This window comes from Typopeltis vanoorti, chromosome 10 (genome assembly GCF_054136105.1).
Source record: "Typopeltis vanoorti isolate ZY-2024b chromosome 10, IOZ_Tvanoo_1.0, whole genome shotgun sequence".
Classification (NCBI taxonomy): Eukaryota; Metazoa; Arthropoda; class Arachnida; order Uropygi; family Thelyphonidae; genus Typopeltis; species Typopeltis vanoorti.
Window position 1 is genome coordinate 40,881,816 of NC_143558.1, and position 23,180 is coordinate 40,904,995.

The window sequence follows — 23,180 nt, forward strand, 5'->3', positions numbered from 1 at the left end:
ATTTCCTCTTGTCGCCGACTAGACTCGGAACCAAGTCTTCCTTCGTGCGGCCAAGCGCCGTGGTATGCAAACGCCACATCGACTGAGCTACACAGGCTCTTGTCAAATAATAATAATAATAATAAAAGATCTTAATCAAATATCTAACAAACGGTCAGCGTATAGGCTCGGTTGAAGAGTTCGTGTTTTGTGGTGCAATAGCATGGCAATTATGCCGGTGGGTGTATTCTCATATGCTTTCAATCACTTTTCGGAACATGTAAAGTTTTTTAAAAAAATCGACTTGTTAGTTCTGGTATATAATGACAACAGATGTTCACTATTCTTTCTTTCCTTCTTTTTGTTATTTAAATTTATTTATTTATTGTTTTTTTTTTTTAAAAAAAGAAGCATTTGTTGGAATCCAGCAGACTGACGGCGAAGGCATACTACGTACGATCCGGTGTGCTCACCGCAGTTGTGATGGTGCGTGTTGTCTGCTGTGTAACTTTCCACTGTAACGTTATTTACTGCGCTACTTTCCAACAGCGTATATATGGAATCAGCACTGAAATTCTCGGTGTCAGTCTTTTAATTAGCTTTATCCTAAGCAATGGATTGGGTTTTAAAGGATAAATTAAGCATGATTGCTGCTCTAGGAGCTGGTGTTGTAGTTGGTATGAGTGGGATCTATTTGTATTATAAGTTAAACAGGAATGTCACCAGAGAACTTTCCCACTTAGCTGGAACGATCGAGAGTCTGCGGAAAGAAATAGAAGAGTTAAAAGCTTCTTCTGCTACCACACAGATATCTCTAGTAAACAGACATACTTCTCCGGATAAACGGCCGTTTGTTGCGAGTTCTGGGTCAGTAAGTCACATCGTGTCTGGTACTAGCGTGGAAGACGCTGAAGAGGAGTATTATGATTTTACGGACACGTAAGCATGATCATTCAACATATGGACTTAATATAACAGATTATATTAATACCATATTTACATGATTTATTGCAGAAAAGTTTAAATTACGAGTATAACTTTATTTGCGGATATAATGCATTTTTGTATGATGTTTAAAACCGGTTTGCTACATTGTATGTATGTGTGTGTGTATATATAATACAGGTTTACTACTTACTACATCGTGTGTGTGTGTATATATATATATATATATATATATATATATATAAACGGTTTACTATTACTCATACACAATGTGTGTGTAGTGAGTTAAGTGTACTCTTATTTTTAAGTGCTCTGCTTCCTCCGCTCTCTTAAGTCACGAGGATGAGAAAACATTTGCTCGTTGGTTGGAAAAATTTGTGTTCATATCTGCTGAGAAACAAAACAATTATAATAGCTTTTCATCTGAAAGGCAGCTAACCAGCCTCATACAGAATTAGCAGGATTTTACCTCCTAGTTAAAACGTGGAGTTCTCATTCCACCCCATGTAACATACAATGTGGCCTGAAAACATGCAGTTTAGCAGACAAAATATTGAGTCGTAGTTTTGCCACTAATTCTAAGTAAGCTAAACCAAACATATCTTTAGCTATGCAAAACACTGGAAATTAATTTCAAGTGCACAATATCTTCATAGACTTTTCTAAAGCCTATGACTCAATTATACACCCAAAAATGTGGCACGTGTTAGAAGAACTGGGAATCCCTTGAAAACTTCGAAAAATGGTGCAGGTGTGTGTGTCAGGTTTGAGAACAAGAGTGAAAGCAGAAAGTACTTGAAACAGGTCCAACAAGATCCGTTTCAAGTACAGACCGGCGTGAAGCAGGGTAATGGGCTTTCTCGGATTCTCTTGAATTTAGTGCTGGAAAAAGTAATTAGAAGTACACAGCAAGTGGTGGGTGGAGTTGACATGGGGTGCAAGTCAGGATTCTTGGCTTCGCGGACGACTTGAACGTCATGGCGTATCAACGAGACGTCGCAGTGGCATTGGTTACTGCCATTGAGGAAGCTGCAGAAGACGTTGGCCTGAAGATAAATGCTGAGAAGACGAAGTACCTTTTCATGAGTCACCATGCTACTCAAGATCTAGAGGGGAGCTGCTCAGTTTTAGAGGGTGACGGAATTCAGGTACCTGGAGTCTATCGTGACTGAAAACAACAGTCGAAGCTGATGTCCAGAGTCGAGTGAATGCCACGAATGTGGCCTATTACCAAGTGCGTCCCCTTTTTGCCTTGCGTATACTGTCTTGGACTACAAAGGTGAGACTATACAAGACTCTGATTAGACCGGTTCTCCTTTACGGTGCCGAAGCGTGGACTCTCACGTGAGGCAAGCTGACCACCTGAGAGTATTCGAGAACAAGATGCTACGACGTATTTATGGAGAGGCCATGGCAGACAGAGTCTGGAGGAAGCTTTCTAATGCTGCCATACATACTTTGTACAACTTGGCAGAAGTCTTGATGGAACTGCGAGCCCGGCGTCTTCAGTGGCTGGGGCACCTGCATCGTATGTGCCCCCCGAAAGGACTGTGAGACAAGTGTGGGAGGCCTGAACCCTGATCAGGGAGACCAAGAAGGAGATGGGCAGATCAGGAGGAGGAGGACTTGCAGTTTGTCGGACCTCTGACACAGTCCTCTGCGACTATCCGCCAAAACATGGCAGATAGTCACAGAGGACTGTGCCCAGTGGCGTCACGTGGTGCTTGAGGCCAAAAGTCCCACCTGGCTGATAGCACCTAGATAAGTCAAGTAGCATTGGTTGAATAGGAACATTTGTCATAGTAGATCACCTCCTTCTACAAGTACTTGGAGGACTGATGTTAACATGCATCACCATTTTTGACATAAGATCTGAGAAAATATCTTGTACTGTTAATAGTGAGTAGTCAGAGTATTATCTGGGTCAAGATGTTCAATATATATACTTGTAAGATATGGATAAGATTAACTTCTTGTTGGAGTTCAGATATGCAAGGCTATATGCAAGGCTATATACTGTATTAATGGAACCATGCTTCAGGAAGCAGACTGAAGTTTTGGAGAGCACATTATAAATGTTGCAAAGACTGCACATCACATTGTTGCTGATAAGAAGTACATTGACAAGTAGGAATAAGGAAGTAGTTATACCACTGTGTAAAGTATTGGTCAGACCACATATGGACTGTTGTGCTGAAATTTGGTCACTTACTTTTGTTATAATATGTAAACATTGGAGAGGGTCCAGAGTTGATTGGGACAGGTTGGAATATAAATTGCAGATAAGCAGAAAAGAGAAGTTAATGAGGTGATTTTATCAGATTAACAAAGCAATGATTTTAAAAAAAGTGGAAGATCAGAGGGCATGAATTAGAGGTTCCTGAAGAAGTATAAAGGTGTGGTGAAGACGTGAGGAATAGCTTTTTTACATGGATAGTTTTGAATGAGATGCTGTTCAGTATAATAAATGTCATCGTCGTCAGCCATTGTCAATCCACTGCTGTCTGTGAATGGCTTTTCTTCCCCATGTTACTCCTGCAAATCTGGTGATATCACAAATCCATTGTGATTTTGGTCAGTGGTCATTTTTCCTTCCATGAAATCCAATTCAGTAGTATTGATCTTGTCTTCAAGCAATATGCTCACTCCATTGAAACCTCAAATATTTCACTATTTCTGTGATGTCAGACTTTGGTTTAGTTTCTTATTGACATATTCCTTTTGTGATGTAATATTGTGATACTAAGCATACTTCTTTCCACACTCAATTGTGATGTTCTTTGTTTTTGAATTTCCTTTGCATTTAATGTCCATGTTTCATAACCATAGCACTGGTTTAAAAGTTTCCTTTTCATGCATAATGGTAATTGGATATTGAATTTTAACTGTAATTTTCCAAATGTTATTCATTTTTTTATTTCTTTCATGATATTTGGATCCATTGTTATCCATTGCTCTAAGTATATGTAATTTATCTCCATATTCAATTTGATCATCATTAATTTTTATTATTTCTGGTTGTACATACTGAACATAATTTGGATCTTTAGGTTTATCTGTAAACCAACTGTTTTACTAACAATTTGGAGTTCGTTCATAAATATGAGTAATTCATGAGGAGTTGAAGTAAAGAACTTTATCATTTGTAAATCATAAAAGGCATAAATATCTTTCATTTATTTTCATTTTTCTTTCCAATCAAGAAGTTTGAATATTTCTTCGAAGCTTTCTGTGAATAGTTTTGGTGATATTGTCCTTGGCTTATACCTCTCTCTGTATTTCCACAGTAGAGATATTTCCATTAAAATGAATTGTTGCTGTTGTATTGGTGTATGCTGATTTGATGGTTCTTACGGCTTCTCCCCTTATTGGTTTCGTAGTATAAATATTGCACAAGTTTTATAAAATCAAAGGGTTTTTCATAATCATTAAAATCAAGACATTAAATTACAGGTGCCAAGAAAATATATTCCTTTTTCTTTATCCAAGTGTGAACAAACAAAGGTTGCACATGAATTATCGTCAAGACCAGGCTACTTTCATATCCTCTGTGAACTCTAACATCAAGTGAAAATTTTGATGTCTTTTCATTTAATATAAAGTAATCTAATATTGATTTCCATCCTCTTGCTTCCCAAGTATATTTATGCATGTCTTTATGTTTATAGAAGGAATTCATTATTTTTATTTATTATAAACTACAAAGTCAATCAATTTTTTACCATTCCTGTTTAAAATATGTTCTCCATGTATTCCTATATTATTATTAATTTTTGTGTTTCCAATACTTGCATTTAAGTCTCCTGCTAAAATTATGTAATCATTTTTATTTATTTTATTATATATGTTTTGTAGCTGATTATAAAAATCAATATTATCCTGTTCTCTTCCTTCTTCTGAGGCATATAAACCAATTATTGTTAAATAGCCACTATCTATTTTTATTCTAGCTTCTATTATTCTTTCATTCCATAATTTATAATGTTTTAACTGTTTTGAAAGGGAGTTATGAATCCTGCTTGTGCTCTTTGGTCTCTGTCGACTCCACTGTATATTGCATTAAAATTTTCGCTTCTCATAGTTCCTTTTAATTTCTTTTTTTGTTTCCGTGATTGCTGCTATTTTAAAATTTCTTTCATTTAATAATTGGTCTAATTCTATTTCTTTATATGCTATTCCTCTTGCATTCCAGTTTGCTATGTGTATTATATTTTGTCGTTTTCATTTTTGTTTTACCTTTTACCTTTTGTTTTAGAAACCTGAAATTTAGAGGACACATTGCAAAGGTGGCGAAGGTAACACACAGGATTGCTGCAATAACGAGAAGAGTCACTGACCTGCAGAGATAAAATAGTTATCATTCTGTTGTTTAAGACCCTGATCAGACCACACTTGACTATTGTTCTCAGATTTGGTCCCCAGGGTTTGAAGGAGATAAATTAGCTGTTGGAAGGGTACGAAGGCGGATAACAAAGATGGTTTCAGGACTGTACGATGATAGTTATGAGGGTCAGTTGAGGGAATGTGGACTGCAGAGTTTGGTGGATAGAAGAAGGAGAGGTGATATGATTGAGACTTTTAAACTGTTGAGAGGTGGTTACAGGGTTGACACTGGGGAATTCTTTTGCTTGGTTGAACAGTGGGAAGGAGTGATAACAAGAGGCCATCCCTGGAAGTTACAAAAGGAAACTGTGAGCAAGGGTGAGGAGTGGTTTCTTTGCATGGAGGTTGGTTGAATCATGGAATGCATTGCCTGATGGAGTGGTGAGAGCAAGAACGGTCAATGAGTTCAAGGAGTGGTATAATAGACTTTGTGTTTCTTAGGGGGGGGGGAACCTCCCCTCAATGAGTATTGATAGACTTAGTGTTTCTTAGGAAGCACCTCCAACGATGAGTCTTTTGACTCCATGGATGCCTGAATAATAATAATAATTTTCCATTCCAGGGTCATTTCCCATAGATTCCATCCGATTATCTTTTTCTCTCAGCTTACAAGTAGAATTATGTTCTCCATGTCAGGGGACTAGCCTGACAATGGAATAGTTCAGTGGTAGGGCTGCTACTTTAAGGCTTTTGAACTAGCCTTCTTCTGAATTTAAACCGAATTTAAATGGATGAAACACGTTTAAAGAATGAAAAAAAGATTACCAAAACAAACCTTAAAGTACAAGCCATTAGGAAAGAGAAAACCAGGATGTCCTCTTAAACGATTCAACGATGACTTCTAAGGCTGGAACAGGCCATGCTGGGCCTAAGTCCTTGATACTCATGATGACTAGGCTACTTGTATATAGAAGCCAGTAACTTCATATCAGTTGCCTTAATATCCCATAGTTATTTAATTAAATTATTTTATTTGTATATTAATGATATAGCAAAGGATCTGAGATGAACCATTCAGTTTGCCTGTGATGCAAAATTGGGTGGAGCAATAATTAATAAAGATGTATTATTAATTAATGCATTTTGCAGTAATGATTTGGATAGACTGGCAGCCTGGACAAAGGAGAATGGATGTCGGTTTAGTGTGACAAAGTGTAAGATTATGCATTTCTGGGAGAAAAAATTATGTCTATGACAGCTTTTTATGACATTGATGAAACTGTACTCTAGGAAATTGATGAAGCCATAGATTTGGTGGTGTTAGTGGATGCGGAGTTAAAGTTTAGAGGGCATATTGGAAAAGTGGCTAAAGCACCACATCAGGTTATTGAAGAATATCCTGAAGAGCAGATAAAAGCAGGTTATTATACTCTTTATAGAGCATTGGCAAGACCCCATCTTGACTACTGTGTGCAAATTTGATCGCCTGAGTTTCTTGAGGAGGAGGTGATGAGGATCTGGAGGCGAGTGACCAAGATGGTAGCATGTCTATAGAATGAACCTTAAGAAGACTGGTTGAAATTTGTGGGTAACAGAAATTGGTTGACAGCTAGAAAAGGGGTGATATGATTGAAACATACAAATTGCTGAAAGACTTTTACAAGATTAATACAGAGAAAATTTTTTGGAACAGGTCTGGTGGTTGAACTAGGGGTCATCTTTGGAAACTGAGCAAGTCCATAGTTAGCAGGAGTGTCAGGACTAGATTTTTTGCTTGAAGAGTGGTGAGTGGAATAGATTGCCAGGCTAAGGTGCCATGATTGTGAATGAGTTCAAAGTAAAGTATATTTTATTTATATATGATAAATACTGCACAAATGTTGGATAGTGCTTGGAATGATGTTTAGGGCCTCTTTTGATGAGTCTGAAGACTCATGGAGTTGCCAATGATAATAGTATGTGATGTTGTTGGCAATTTTTCTACTTGGTTATACTATAAATTAAAAATGCCAAGAAATTTTATAATTGGTTTAGTCCTTTATCCAAGTGTAAGCAAACAAAGTTTGCACCTGAAGTATTTTCAGGACAGGGCAACTTGTATATAGAGGCTAATGACTTCTCATCACTTGCCTTAGTATCCCATAATGTAAAGCACGTATTATCCTTATGACATGTATAATGCTATGCATTATGGGAAGGGTCACTACTCAAACAAGTTTCGACCGTTATTGAGGTCTCATCAGTGGGAACCAGACCCAGAGGTGATACCAAGGTTGATTTAATGCAGAAGTCATATTTGATGGTTCTGCTTCAAGAACACCATATCATCATACCCAGGGCCAGCTGTACCGACAGTGCATTATGTGCAGTGGCATGGGTGGCAAAATTGCATTTACTCTGCATTTGACGAGTACACTCGTCTTCGCTTGATTTTAATTACCCATGCAGATGCATATTTTCAGAACAAAATTCCACCATTAAAGGGTTAATTGTCTCTCTTTCTCTTTCTGTAAAAAAATATACCTTAGTTTATGATCATTTTTCATTAGCTAATGCTACTATTTAGAATTTACAATCAGACATGTTGAACCTAGCTGAACATCATGGTTTTTAAGATGTCATTAAAAGAGTTTTTTTGGGGGGAAGGGGGGGGTATGGAAAAATATGCTATTGCATGGGGAGGGGCAAAATTCCTAGGGTTGGCCCTGATCATACCAAAATTTATGTGTAGAATCAGATCCTTTAGCGGTATATGGTGTCAGCAAAGTTATATGGATTTACTAAGCTTGTTGCTCTCTCTTAGGCTTATTTTGAGACATTTTATCTGTGTACCTTGCAGGATATACTGGCAGTAGGTGAGCTTATCAGAGAATGACTTCTCAATTCTCCATTTCCGGAGTTGGATAGCATAGCATATTATTTGAGTTTAGGCCTCTTCCGGCCTTGCTTGTAGTACCACAGTATGTAGCAAGGATTGCAGTGGTGTGAAGATAGAAAAAAAAACAAATAAAACATTTACAACTTCTTGTAGGAGTAGGATTGACATAAAAAATTATAACTTGCAGTATTATCTTACCCTGCTTCCACTCCTTAAGGATTCTTCCATTTGGAATTCTTTCCTTAAAATCCAGGCCAATGGTATTGTAATTTCTTTAGAACATTTCCTTAAATGTGAAATCCCATCTAGTTCCTTTACCTTGCTGACATTTAGCTTCTTCTTATTGTGCTATCTTCTATCGAAGGTCAGCGACCATCTTGGCGAACAAACTGCGGTCTTGTACATTTAGCCTACTTGTTCTAAAATACATCTTTATCATTCCCTTCTCATGCTTAAACCTTTCCCATCTCCTTGGAATAAAATGTGCTTCATCAAGATTATTCTTTTTATTAATTTTTATTATTATTTGACTCCTCGGAGTCTAAGACTCATCGAGGAGCCTATTCTATAACTCTCTGCTCCACCACTCAACCTCATCCACCAACTGCATCATCTACATCAATGCCATCTATTGTCCACCACCACCACTAGTATTTTTACAAACAATCACAAACACCCATGCCCATGGTGGGATTCGGACCTGCAGCCTTTTGGCTGGAGAGCAGATACACTAACCACTTGGCCAACCAGGCCAGCATTATCATCATTAATTTCCTGATATGTAACCTCAAGAGGGTGTTCAGGTTACTATGACAGCACTGCATGATTAAGTTAACATTATTATTAATCTCCTATCAACAATTTTCTTCCAAATCAGTTTATTACTTTTGAGCACTCCAGTATTGTCATATCTAACAGTTCTTGCTTTTAAGGCACTTCTGACTGAATCAATCCACTTAGATCTTTGGTCTTTCTTTGGGTTTCTTTCCTGCCATCTTGGCAACAAGCATCTGTTTTGCCAACCTTTCCTCACCCATCATATTTAATTGACCATACCACTGTAGATTAGCTCTGCTCACCAGTGGTGCATCTGGGGGGGGGGGAAGGGTCCTGACCCCACCCCCCCAAAAAAGCAAAAAAAAAACTCAAATTTTTCAAAAATCTTTCTCTAATTAAAATTCTTTTTTTTTTTTATTTATGTTGTGTTGTGTCTTCTATTTCTATACTACTTATGAATTGGCGATCATTGCAGGTGTTCAGTCATAGGTTGTATATGGTGCATTGTGTGTATTCTGAAATCGTCTACTCAATCCCCCCCCCCCAAGATTAAATCCTGAGTGTGCTACTGCTGCTCACACATTCTTGAATGCTAATAGTGCTTTATTTTTCACCCAACTCTCAGATCCGTAGTTTAAAACTGGTTTAAACACTGTCTTCTATACTGCTAGTTTGGTGTTTTGGCTAATTTCTCTCTTATTCCAAATAAATTTATGCAGCCAGCTACTCAGCTTTGCTTATTCTCTTGTCTGTTTCCATAATTTAACTTGCTATCTTCATTAAATAGCTGAAATATTTTACTTATTCTATAGACTTACCATTCAGAATGCAGCTGAAGTTTTCTGTGTCCTGCCTATTTTCATAGTTTTTCTTTTTATTGCTGGTTTTCATGCCAAATTCATTACATCTGTTATTCAATTTATTGAGAGAATCCTGGAGACTTGTGCTTGATGTGTCTAGGAGTACAACATCTGCATAAAGCAAAGAGCTAAGTTTGACATCTCCATTTTTAATATCAGGCCTAATGCAATTTCTTTCAAAATGTAATCCATATAGATGATGGTGGAGATAATTTCCTTTAATTCTAACTGCTGACTGACAACTTAAATATAAACTGGAGAGTTTTTTCCTGGACACTTTGTCATATACCTTTTCCAGATCTACAAAACTTAAGTATAGATCCTGGTCATATTCCCACAGTTTCTCAATTGTTTGTCTTGAAAATCTGATCTTGACAACCTCTATTTGGCCTGAACCCAACTTGTTCTTCTCCAAATTTCTCTTCCACATTTTTTCTCAACCTCTTTGAAGTATGCTTGCATAAATCTTATCTGGAACATATAATAAAAAATTTCTCTGTAATTCTCGCATTCATCTTCATTCCCTTTTTTATATATGGGTACTATGAGAGTTCTACTCCAATCATTGGGAATTCAATCTTCTGTGCAGGCCATCTGAATTATGCATTGTAGCCATACTTGAGCATTTCTGGTTGAATATCGCTTACTCCAGCTGCCTTTCCACATTTCAAGTGTTTGACGGGTTTTTCTACCTCAAGTATTGATATGTAGTCCTGTTCGCATTCCTCTTGAAAATTTTCTAGTATGGTTCTATCACTGCTTGGTTCGTTTAAGTCTTTCAAAGTAATTACTCCAGATTTCTAGGATATCCTTATCTTGAGTTTTTCATGCTGCCTTTATCATCTTTGATTCCTTTTGCAGTACTCTTTCCTCCATTTCTAAGTTTCTACAATAGCCTCCAGAACATTTTACCACCTTACTGATATTTGTTTTCCATAATCTTACCAAATTCTTCTCATGACTTTTGTTTAGCTACTTTTATAAATAGCTCTCTTACATTTTTCTTTGTATTCTTTTAGGGCATCTTCCGACTTATTTGCTAGGAACTTTTGGTATGCTTTCTTCTTTTCCAGGACTGTTTCTTTAACTTCTTATGCCCATCGTGGTGTTCTTATTTTTCTATCCTATTGTTGCAGCCAATTTCACTAAATACCTCCCTTGTTGAATCAACCAGTGGCTTCTTCAGATGTTGCCAATGAGACACCAAGGTTTGATTCTTGTTTTCAATCAGCTTTTTTTCTTCAATAATGTTTGTATAGTCGAGTCTGTAGTTTACCTGTAAAGGCTGCTCAACTTTAATTGTTTTTAAAACTTTCTTACATATTGTTCTTTTTAATGCAATAGCATTCTACACCAAACATGAAAGCAGTTTCAAGTAGAGTTATGTGGGCAAACTTCGAAAAGGGGAAATAGACAATGAAACTTATTTGCACCTATGGTTTCACAGCAGGTTCTTCTAAGGAAGAAGTGGAGGCATTTTTTTGGAGTCATTAGAAGAAGCAACTGACTTAAACAAAATGGAAAAAGTGGTCTTTATTGGAGATCTGAACAGCTGGACTTATGTTTAGGACACAGACTTGTCATTACTAACACTGTGTTCCAACATAAATATGTGCACAAGTTCACCTGGAGAGAAGACACAAGAAATAAGAAAAGCCCTATTGACTATGTCATTGTTGATAATGATATCATCATGCTTGTTCAGGCTACAAGAATGTACAGAGGATTTGAATTTGGAAGTGACCATTACTTAGCAAGATAAAACTGATATCACATTGAAAAGAACAGTAAGCAAGAAAGTTTTAAAAAGAAGTAAAGTCGAACAGCTTTTACTGGTACTCTGTAAAAGGTACAGGTACTCTGTAAATAATATCCTATACTTATTATTTAGTAAAATCTCACCTAATTTGTCTTATTTGTCTCACTAATGCCAGTTATATCTATGTGGTACTTTTCCAATCCAATTCTTCTGCAAGTTTGATATCCTTTCCATTTAATAAATTAGTAGGTATCTACTGGTTTATTATATATTGATGGTTTCTTTTTTCAGTTCTTCTGATGTTGGGTTTATTCTTCTGATGTTGAGTTGGGGGCTTGTTCCAGTAGTTGAATTCTCACTGTTTCCCTGGTTCTCTGACAAAAACAGCAGGGGGGGGGAGACATGCTTAACTGGGCAATGCCCCAGCCAGTATGAAATCTCATCATGTTTGCATTTGTGGTTTAAGCCAGTAGAGAGTACAATTTTGTCAGCTAAGTCCAAAATTGTGAGTCCATCTGCATTCATTTAGTACCCAGTAGATACTTACTAATTGGGTGCATCACATGAGAGTGAAGATTGGACATTAGGTCAGACGCTCCAGCCAGTTCTATTGAAAGGTGATGTGGAGATCTTCTCTCCCAGCTATCAGGATTAAATATTCTAATATAATGGGATCAATAAACAACTATACTAAGTCATCAGCATTGGTCATCCAGTTAGCAAGGTCATTCATCTATAATCATTTATCCTCCAACTGGCTGCATAATGAAAGAACTCCTTGGGATTCATAGTGCTCATCTTCTGTCATATTCTACTTTTTCCTTTCATACCATACTAACTAGTTTCCTAACTTGTGTCCCATATTCTTTTGTCCACTCGTCTTTCTTTATACCTTTTCCATAACTTTTTTCATCTGCAAATCTCTTGTCATCCATCCATCACCTTGAGTTGATTATCCTACTCATCTATTTTATTCCAAATCTATTTATATTTCTTACTCAAGGTATAAATTTTGCCATTGCTACTGACAAATATGTCTTAACTAGTTCCCACGTGTTACTGATTTCTCTTCCAAATTCTTCCATTCATCCTTCCTCAAGACTTGTTTCTAAGTCTTTCTCCTTGAGACTTCAACTTGCTTATTTATTCTCCTCCCCCCCTTTCCCCTGCAAGTCAACAGTTTATGATCACTCTCACCAACTGGTGAGAAGAATGGCATCTTATTCACATTTCGCTCTTCTGATGCTATGACCAAATTCAAAACCTCTTCATTCTCATGTTCCTGTCATCACCTACTTGTTTAAGAAATTGGTCCCCTCAACAATTCCAGAAATTGAGTTTTATTATATGTTTCTTCCTCTGTCCAGTGTATATTACTCTCATATACCATACCCTAATGATTGTTTACTTGCACTTTCCAAGCTGATTTATCTGAATATCTCTCGCTTATTATTGTATGTTCCTTGGCCTGTAATAAGATCCTATTAAATATCCTGGTTTGCCTAACTCTTTGTCACACCGTATGCTTTCAGAATCATCAGTGCAATTGCTTGCTCACATTTTACAATAGACAGAGTTGTTTGAGAATTACAGCTGAAACATCTAAGGCAACAAGACCAGTATATATCTGTTAATTTCATTTGTTCTTCTTTTCGAGTTTGCCTGTTTTGTGGGATTAAAACTATATTTCTCAGAGGGGAATTGGCTGTCATCTTTCTATGTGGCTGCAAAGTCACCTTCATTTGAAAAGCTTTTATAAAGGTTCTTTACATTGTAGATGATTTTGAACTCTTCTCTCCAACAAGCAGTAGAATTAGATAATGAGAAGAACACTATACTACTGGACTTTGCCAAGGTATTTGATAGGATTTGGCATGGGAGGTTATACAAACTCTTATCAAAATAGGCTTGTAGTGTAGATAGGGAAATGGATATGATAGATGCAAGGCTTGACTTACATTTGTCTTATTTTTTTTGGGGGGGGGATGCAAGGGTCATCCCAGGAAACTGAGTAATGGTGTAGCTAGTATGTATGAGGTCTAGGTTTTTCCATAAGTATTTTGAGTGGAGTAAGTAGCAGGTAAGAGTTGAGTGTATCTTCAGTGAGGATGAGTTTAGAGAATGGCTATGATAGGTATTTAGACTTTGTGACACCTAGGAGAGTCTCTCCCTCAGTGAGTTTTTTGCCCTCAATAGAGGAGCCCAACAATTACAATGGTTGGGCTCCTCTATATTTGAGGTTTTTGCTAAATATTTTTTTACTGGCTCCTAAAAGTTTCATCGATATTTTCAAACCAGTATGTACTTTTATTCTATGCTATAAAGGTTTACTGCATAAGGTAATAAAAATATTCTTTCTGATAGGGAGGAAGTATCTGGATCCTGGGCAACTGTAAATGGTCCTGTAAATAGTACTCAAGTTTTACCACATTCTCTTTCAAGTTGGCTGGATGACATTGACCAGATGCTTGATGGTGGGGACAAGGAAGTTGCTTACAAAGATTTGACTGCTAAAAAAGAAGAGGTAATATAGTATGTTTGTTTTTCTGTGTGGGGCAAAGGAGCAACACATTGATATCAGTGCAGTTGCATAAACTAACATACAACAGTAGACATATATAAATATATATATCAGAATCAGTTACATACGTGTAAAAGTTTAAAAATCGAATTTTTCATGATCATTAGAAGGAATTATATCATCATAACATTTCCTAATATGCATCCTCCAAGGATATACTGGATACTCTAATAGTACTACATCTTCTTCCTCTTCCACAGTTCATAATAGGAAATTTTCAGGCAGATATTACGAAACATTCCTCACAGAATACTCTGGATTAGAGCTAGTTGTTGAAAATTTTTGTACTTTGTTAGACATTAAATTAAAGATGTCAAGAAATTATATTCTTGTTTAATCCTTTTTCCAAGTGTAGGCAAACAAAGTTTACATGTGAAGCATCCTCACTACTTGTATATGGAGGCTAATGACTTTACATTAATTGTTTTAATTGTCATGATGCAAAGTGCACATCCTTTCAGATATGTATGATGCTATGCATTATGGGAAGGGCCACTATCCAGACCAGTTTCAACCTTTAGTGAAGTCTCATCAGCAGGAGTGAGACCCAGAAGAAATACTAAGGTTGAAGTAATGCAAAAGTCATATTTCCCATATACAATTACAGAAAGGGTGTCATATCTTATTAAAATACTCTGGATTTTACTTGTTTTCACTTTGTTTAACATTAAATTAAAGATGCCAAAAAATTATAACATAGTTATAATAATTATAGCATAGTTTGCATAATTATAGCAAGAAATTATAGCATAGCTATTAAGCTATAATAGGAATTAAAGCATAGCATTATACACATCCTTTCAGATGGGTAGCAGCCCTTCCCATAATGCACAGCATTATAGACCCAAAAGGATGTATGTCTTGCATCATGGGATACTAAGGTAATTAATGTGAAGTCATTAACCTCTATATACAAGTAGTTTAGTCATGATGATACTTCACATGCAAGCTTTTCCACTGATGAGACCGTAATAAAAGTCAAGACAAGTCTGGGTAGTGGTCCCCGTAATACACAGCATTATACACATCCAAAAAGGATGTGCCTTGCATCATAGGATTAAGCAACATTACAATTGAAAGATATTACAAAAGAAAAAAAGGCATGGCATTTATGGGCTTATTTTAAGATATATTGTCTGTAACTTGCAGCACATTCGGCAATAGGTGAACCTATCAGAGATAAGAGAATTGAAGGATGAATTAAACTGTATAAGAGTGATGAACTGCATTTGAATGGTTTGGTGAGAGTCATTTTGAGAAACTGCTCCTGGTAGGGAGAGAGTAACGAGTGCAGAGATTGAATCTGATCAAGTAAAATGTGATGTGAAAGAGAGGGAGAATAAGGAAGGAGAGTTTGAAGTGGTCTTATGATTAAAGAAGTGGGTGTAGCATGAGTAGAGAATGAGAGAACAAGTGTGCAAGACAAATAGGGAGACTCGGGGGAAAACAGTTTGAGAAAAGTTGATGCTCCAAGAGGATGTTAATGTGTGTAGACAAAAAGGAAGGGGATGACCTGGGATGTAGGAAAACAGTTGGATTTGAAGAAGTCTGAGATGAATAAGGAAAAAAAAAATGGTTTGAGGAAAGTGTGGAGAAGTTGCATCTAATAAGTGGTATCAGTGAAACTTGTTAGAATTCCATGAATGAGCTATTATGTTTGTATACAAGTGCTAGGAGTATAAGAAACAAGGCAAATGAAACGATTTGCATTGATTGAGTTTGTTCACCCAAAAATTGTTGGAATAAGTGAGATATGGTTGGATGAGGATGACATCCTGACAGAAATGAAGATGGAAATGTATGATGCCTTTTGTAAAGATAAAAGGGTAAAAAGGGAAGTGGAGTGCTATTGCATATAAGGTAGAGATGCAAAAGGGAAATAGTGGCAATGGTTTTGAGACAGTGTGTGTGTGTGTGAGAGAGAGATAGAGGTAAATAGAATGAAATAGTCAGATGTTGCTATAGACCTGGTAATGTGGATGTAGTGACCATGAAATGTATAATCAAATTAGCCAAGCAAATAAGAAAAGGGGCGATCATTGTGGGTGATTTTAATTATGTCAATATAGACTGGGATGATGAGATAGCAACCAGAAGAAAATGAGTTTCTCAAAGTCGAAACAACATTATACACATTCAAAAAGGATATGGCTTGCATTATGGGATTAAGCCAACATTACAATTCAAAGATCTTAAAAAAGAAAAAAGTCATGGCATTTATGGGCTTATTTTCAAGTTTTTGAAGGACAACTACCACAAGCAGTATATGCAACAGAGGGCATACGAGGATTGAGAAGCTTAGATTTTATCATCTCATCAGAGGATGTTATTATTAAGGAGGTGTCAAATCATCTTCCAGTTGGTGAGAGTGACCATGAAGTGATTACAGTCTGACTACAGATGCGAGACCCCTCAACACTTCTGTGCATGCAGAAAGTGAATCCATTCCAATAATAAGGTAATCGATGCATTTTGTGGGATGGGTGTTTATTATTACACATCAGAAAATTAGCTTTTCTTTTATGAAAATTCTAGTTTTTAAAGGTATAACTATTTTGCTTGTATAACAGTTGTAAAATTTTACATATAAAGCATGTGATTTTGCATGTTGGTGATGAATTTGTATATTACCTTATTCTTCTCCCCTTCAACATGAATTGACTCTTCTTGGCACTGTGGCAACTATGGTTCTTGTAACTGGGCAGACTTGGGTGGTTCCCAGCCATGTGAGGACTTCTGTGAGGAAAGAGTATATGTGGAACTACAAGGCTGGTGATTACGAGAAGCTCAGGAGACAGCTTGCAGGTGTAGCATGGAATGAGGAGTTGGGTGGAAAGGAGATCAATTCTGCTTGAGTGATATTCAAGAACTATCTAGTAGAAGCAATCTCTGAATGTATCCAATGGTCAGAAGGTTAAATAAAGTAAGTGTTAAATAGATGAATGAAGAGATTAAGTATGTGATTATAGAAGAAAAAGGCATTATGGAGGCAATATAAGATAAGTGGTAATAATCAATTCCATGAGGATTACAAAGAACAGGCAAGGAGGATGACTTGGTTGGTAAGGATAGCAAAAGTGTAGTATGAGCGTCAGTTAGCTAATGAATCTAAAAAAAAAAAGATTATGGAAGGATGACATTGATTGGAGAAAATGGTATAAGAACAACTGCAGCAGTGGATATAGTTGAGATATTTAAGATTAGTTTATAAAGGTATTTCATTTTTATGAATGTGATATCATGGAGAGTTTGAGATCAGTAGGAGATAGGAGGAGAGATGACTAAGTGAGCAAGATGTATATGGGGGAATTGAGTGAATTTGATGTTAATAGTGCTGCGGGACTTGATATATCCACTACGTATTTTGAAGGAACGTGCTAGGGAGTTGACGTTTACCTTGACGTATTTGTTTAATAAGAATCTTAAGGAAGGCAAGATTGTGCCTCTTCATAAGAGAGGTGACAGAACTCAAGCATCAAATTATAGGCCTATCTTAGTGTCAGTTGTGGTTAAAGTGTTGGAGAGGCTGGTGAGAACCAGGATCCAGAATTGGGTTGACAATAGTGGTATCATCTTTGATGGACAGCATGGATTTGCTAAAGAGAAGTCATGTTTTAGTAATCTTATTAAAATAAGGTTATAATGAAGCCATATTTATTTAGCCTCAAAGGAGATGGATACACAGTAGTATACACCTAAACATCTTTTTACGCGATAGATACGTTCCTAAAAATTACGCGTAAATAGAATTCGTGTAAAAAGAACTACTGATTCCATAGAAAAAATGATCAAACCAGTTCCAAACCTGAAATATAAGCAAAATAATGGAAAAAAAAAACAAACAAACACAAAATTTGTTAGGATCATAAGATTTTTATTTATATTTCATGGAGAACACACATACATATAATAAATTTTAATAACTTTAAAAAAAACATATTCATTTCAATTGTTTGCTAAGGATTCTATAAAAAAATTATGTTATTCGCTATCAGTTTCTGACAATAAATATGAAAGCTTTCGTTTTCGTGAGACTGTAATATCACTAGAACTACTAGATATGGTATTATCGTCATCGACTTCTGTCTCAACATGTGGAATTCTTCTTGAACAAAAGTACCACTGCTTGTTTCAGTAGTTTTAGGCATGAACTCAGTTATTAATCGCTGTGTTGATGCTTTAGATAAGTTGCAATATAATTCTCTGTATGAAGGCATTAAAAACTTAAGCTCACGTGAAAACTTCCTGGCACATTCATTTGGATCATGTTGGGCAAAATAATTGCCTAAATTACTGGCCAGTTTAAGGCCTTTAATAATATCAGCAGTAAAAGTAGGATTATCTTGATCATTATCATTAACTTCTTTGCTTTCAGGAGTCTCAGAAACAATCTCGACTATTTCATCTTCGCTAAGAGGTTTATCAATTAACAATTCTTCGATATCTGCTGACGTAAGATCATCGAATCCTTCTCTGGCAATTTCACATGCCAAATTATTATATTGGAGAATTCTGCATTATGATTGAAGGGAACAAGAGCATTCTCTTTAACATATGTGGGCCAAATAGCTTTCCAGCATGCATTCATAATTTCTGGTCTCAATTCAGATAACGATAATCGAACCTGATCAATACAATCCATAATTGAAAATTTTTTCCACACATCCATAACTGACAGTGTTTCATCATCATTTAGCTTGTTCAAAACGTACTGAAATGTTCGTCTGACATAATATGTTTTAAAAGTAGCAATTATATCCTGATCTAGAGGTTGTAGCAATGATGTGGTATTGGGTGGTAGGAAAAAAAAAAAATTGCACATTTGGGTGTTCTATGGCAGGATGACTGGGTGCATTATCAAGAATCAAAAGCACTTTAAATTCGAGACACTTGTCATTCAAATAGCATCTAACTTCTGGCACAAAATGTTTGTGGAGCCACTCAGTGAAAATGGTCACTCAAGCTTTTTTGTTAGCCATCCAATGAACTGGCAATTTTTGAAAATCTATGGCTTTCATTGGCCGTGGTCTAAATTATTGATTTATGAGCAGTGGTTTTAACATCCGGTCTCCTAAACCGTTCGAACAAAATAGAAATGTTATGCGATCCTTTGCTGCTTTGAACCCAACAACAGTTTTTTGCATACGTAAGTTCTGTTTGGCATTTTTTTTCCAGAAAAGGCCGGTTTCATCCATATTCCAAACTTGTTCACAAGTGTAACCTCCATCTTCAATTATTTTAGCAAGTTTTTGTGGAAATGCTTTGGCAGCTGTTTCATCAGCAGAAGCCATTTCACCTTTAATTTTTATATTATGAAGAGCATGTCTTTTAATAAACTTAGCCAACCAACCATTGCTTGCATGAAATTCATATTTTTTCCTCGATTGAGATGAAGTATCTTGCTGCAGTTTTTTAATCTGTTCATAAAATCTCAATGCTGATTGCTTGATGGAATTTCCATCAACTGGCATTCTTTTTTGTACATTATCTTCTATCCACATCACTAAAGCATTTTCGGCATTTTTTAGAACAACATCTCTTGTGTATGATGATAATTTCACACTCAATTTTGTACCAGAACATACTACTTTTCTAAAAGCCTCTTCATTTTTTTTTATAGATCTGACAGTCGATTCACAGACTCCAAAATGCTTACCCACATCCGTCTCACCTTCCCTAATTTGAAGACGATCTACTAAAATTTGAATTTTTATATCCAAGGAAACGGCTTTCCTTTTTTTTTTTTTTTGGTTATCGGCAACATCATGTGAGGGTGGATTAAAATCTTCGGTTAATGAAATGAAAGTTTGAAAATTACATATAGCTTACCATTTATATTATTTCTTGGCAAAATTATTAATTTTATAATGCGATTTTTATTTTGATTTCACTTAAAAAAATGCAAAAAATGCAGTAACTGTATTGTCTACCCAAATTCAAACTGCTTTTTTATGCGCAGTCAGTTATGTAATTCGGGAAATTCCCAATAAATGAAATTCGTAAGAATTTAGAATTTTCTTAATTGAAACGAGAATGCAATTCTACAAAATTCTCAGAATTTTCTTGAATTACAGATTTTTTTTCCTAACTTAGACTTTAGGTTGGTTGCGTAAAAGTGAATAAAAATCATGTAAAAAAAAATTATTTTTGATATCCCAATTCGCGTAAAAAAAAATTCGCATAAAAAGAGTTTTAGGTGTAATTAAGTTAAGGGGATAATAAATCCCTCATTATTTTAAAGCCAGATACTAGAGTGGATGGGGTTGGATATTAGACAAATAGCCTCTTGGCTCTTTATCGTAGTTTTAGGTGTACTTAGATTTTGCAAAGGCTTTTGATAGATTACTGTATGATGAGTTGATAGTCATACTAGAGTGAATAGGGTTGGATATTAGACAAGTGCATTGGATTGCTGATTGGATATCTGATAGGTATCAGCAAGTTGTGTATGGGGGGGGGAATAACATCCAGGAAGAAGAAGTTACTAGTGGTGTGGGACGGGGTCTGTTTTAGGACCATTGCTGCTGTTTAACTTGTATGTTAATAATGTTGGGGAAGATTTGGCTGAGAATATTCAGTTATTTGCAGATGATGCAAAGTTGGGACAAACTATGAGGAGTAGAGCAGATCTGGCCTTACATGAAGGCTTGAATAGATTGAGCGAATGGGTATGGGAGTGGGGATGCCAGTTAAATGTTGCAAAATGTAATATTTTAAAATTTGGGAAACAAAGATGGGATGTAGAATTGACACTTGATGGGGATATATTGTTGGAGGTGGAGGAAATAAGAGATCTTGGGGATGATGATGGATAAGGTCCTCTAAACTTTAGAGGACACATTGCCAAAATTGTGAGGACAACACAATGAATTCTGGGAATGATGCAGAGGACACTGACTTGTAGAAGTAAGGAGATTCTAGTTCCATTGTATAAGACTTTGATTGGGTCACACATGGACTACTGTGCACAGATTTGGTCACCTGGTTTTCAAAAGGATGAAGAGATGTTGGAAAGGGTCCAGAGGTGACTTACTGAGGTAGTTTTCGATCTCTGGAATGTTGAATATGAAGAAAGGTTGAGAAAATGAATGCAATTTACAGAATCTAGTGGATAGGAGGAAGAGGAGTGTACTAGCTGGTAAGGGGTTGCTATAGGACAGTGGTGTTCAACCTTTACTACGCGAGCTACTTTTCTATAAAAAGTTATTTGGCGAGCTACTCTCTCTTATATAGATCACATTCTCCCCCCCCACCCCAAGTCTGATTATGCACAAATAAACAACTAAAAACTTTATTTGTGTATTTAAAAATTTATTTATCACTTTTAATTATTTTAATACAACAAAAAGAAACATATATTGGAATAAAATATTTATTTCTCTATTTTGGAAAACCAAAGTTAGAAAAAACAACAGATTGATTACAAACTCACAAGTTACAGGAAATGCTGGTTGATTTAAAAAAAAAAAAAAAAAAAAAAGTTAATGTGAAATTTGGCATTGTTTGGACCTCGCAATATTTTCATAGTCAAGTTGATATAAAGAATTGGCCAATCGCAGACAATAATCCAAATGATCATTTGTAATTTGGTTTCTTGATTTTTTATCGCAGTCATATTTGAAAAAGCAGATTGTGACAAGTATGTCAATTCGAAACACGACAGAATTTTCGCGTAATATCAGTTAATATTGGGAATTTTCCATGTGCATACTTCCAAATGACTTTATTGTTTATTGATTTTAAATGTAAACTATTCTGAATGTTTATTATCTCAAGTTCTACTTCAGCTTGGTTTATATCAAATATTCCACTAATTTTATTTGAAATTTCTGTGATCAAGTTTTCTTGAAATGGATTATTGATAAAAGATACTATCATTTCAAATTAAAATGAAAAGCCAAATGGCTAGTTTTCTGGCAACTTAATAGATATTAAAGGGATAAAAATTATGAGAGAATATCAAGAATAGTTAGGGAGCTTGCTCCATCTTTGCTTTGAATTGCCTTCGCCGATAGTTTTTCGGCATTGAAACTCATAGATCATAGTTCTCGATCTTGAGTTTCACTTACTGGCTATATAAGAACATAGGATTTTTATCCCTTTAATACAGTCATTTCAGTTTTATTAAAATCTTTAAATCTTGAATTTATTTCTTCCTCAACTAATTCTATTTCATGAATAAATTCTTTTAAATCATAGCGAAGCATTTCTTATTTTGTTCAAAAAATTTTAATAAATATGGGAGATGTCTAAATTCGCGGTCATTTATATTTTTCTTTAATAAAAGTAAGTATTGTTGGAAAGTTTTTATTGAACTTAACATGTCAATTAAATTTTTATCTCTACCTTGTAACTCTAAATTTAAATTGCTTAATTTCATACAGAAATCTACTAAAAACGATAAGTGTAACAACCATCTTTTATCACTCAATTGTGGATAATTATCTCCTTTTTCATCAAGAAAAATTTTTATATCATTAATTAATACAAGAAATCTTTATAAAAATTGACTTCTGCTGAGCCAGCGAACATTATTGTACAACAGAAGTTCCCTATCATCATTTTCCTGTAATTTAAATAACCCGTTGCAGGGCTTTTCCTCTAACAGAATTTACAATTTTAAATGTAATATCCAAAACATCTTTTGTGTTTAATCTTTTACTACACAGTACTTGTTGGTGAATAATACAGTGGTACGTTAAAAAAATCTGGATATTTGTCATCGTTTTTACATAATGAAATGAAATGAAGCCTGATTTATTACCTATCATTGCAAGGAACACCATCAGTAGTAATAGACACAGGTTTAAAAAGCGGAAGTTTGTGTTGTTTCACAAATTCATCAAATGCTGAAAAAAGTCTTCTCCCCTAGTCCTTCCCAATAATGGTATAATTTTCAAAAGTTCTTCTTTACTTGAATAATCTTGAAATACCATGCGAATAAATACCATTAACTGAGCAATATCAGTGAAGTCGTTTGATTCATCAAACTGTAATGAAAATGCAACACATTGGTGAATGTCTGACATTAATCTGGCCTGGAAACTTCTCCGGCAATTGGAACTCTTCCTTTCGGCA

General features: G+C 35.7%; 1 protein-coding gene across 1 annotated transcript in view; it reads left to right on the forward strand.

Moving 5' to 3' along the window:
* Positions 1–463: 463 nt before the first annotated feature.
* LOC150102361 (regulator of microtubule dynamics protein 1-like) overlaps positions 464–23,180 on the forward strand; it is a 213,409-nt gene continuing 190,692 nt past the window's right edge. Inside the window, exons 1-2 of the mRNA XM_090399337.1 lie at positions 464–918; positions 13,886–14,045. Of these exons, the coding sequence (XP_090255463.1) occupies positions 593–918; positions 13,886–14,045 (486 nt within the window). The 5' untranslated portion in view covers positions 464–592. The remainder of the gene's footprint in view (positions 919–13,885; positions 14,046–23,180) is intronic.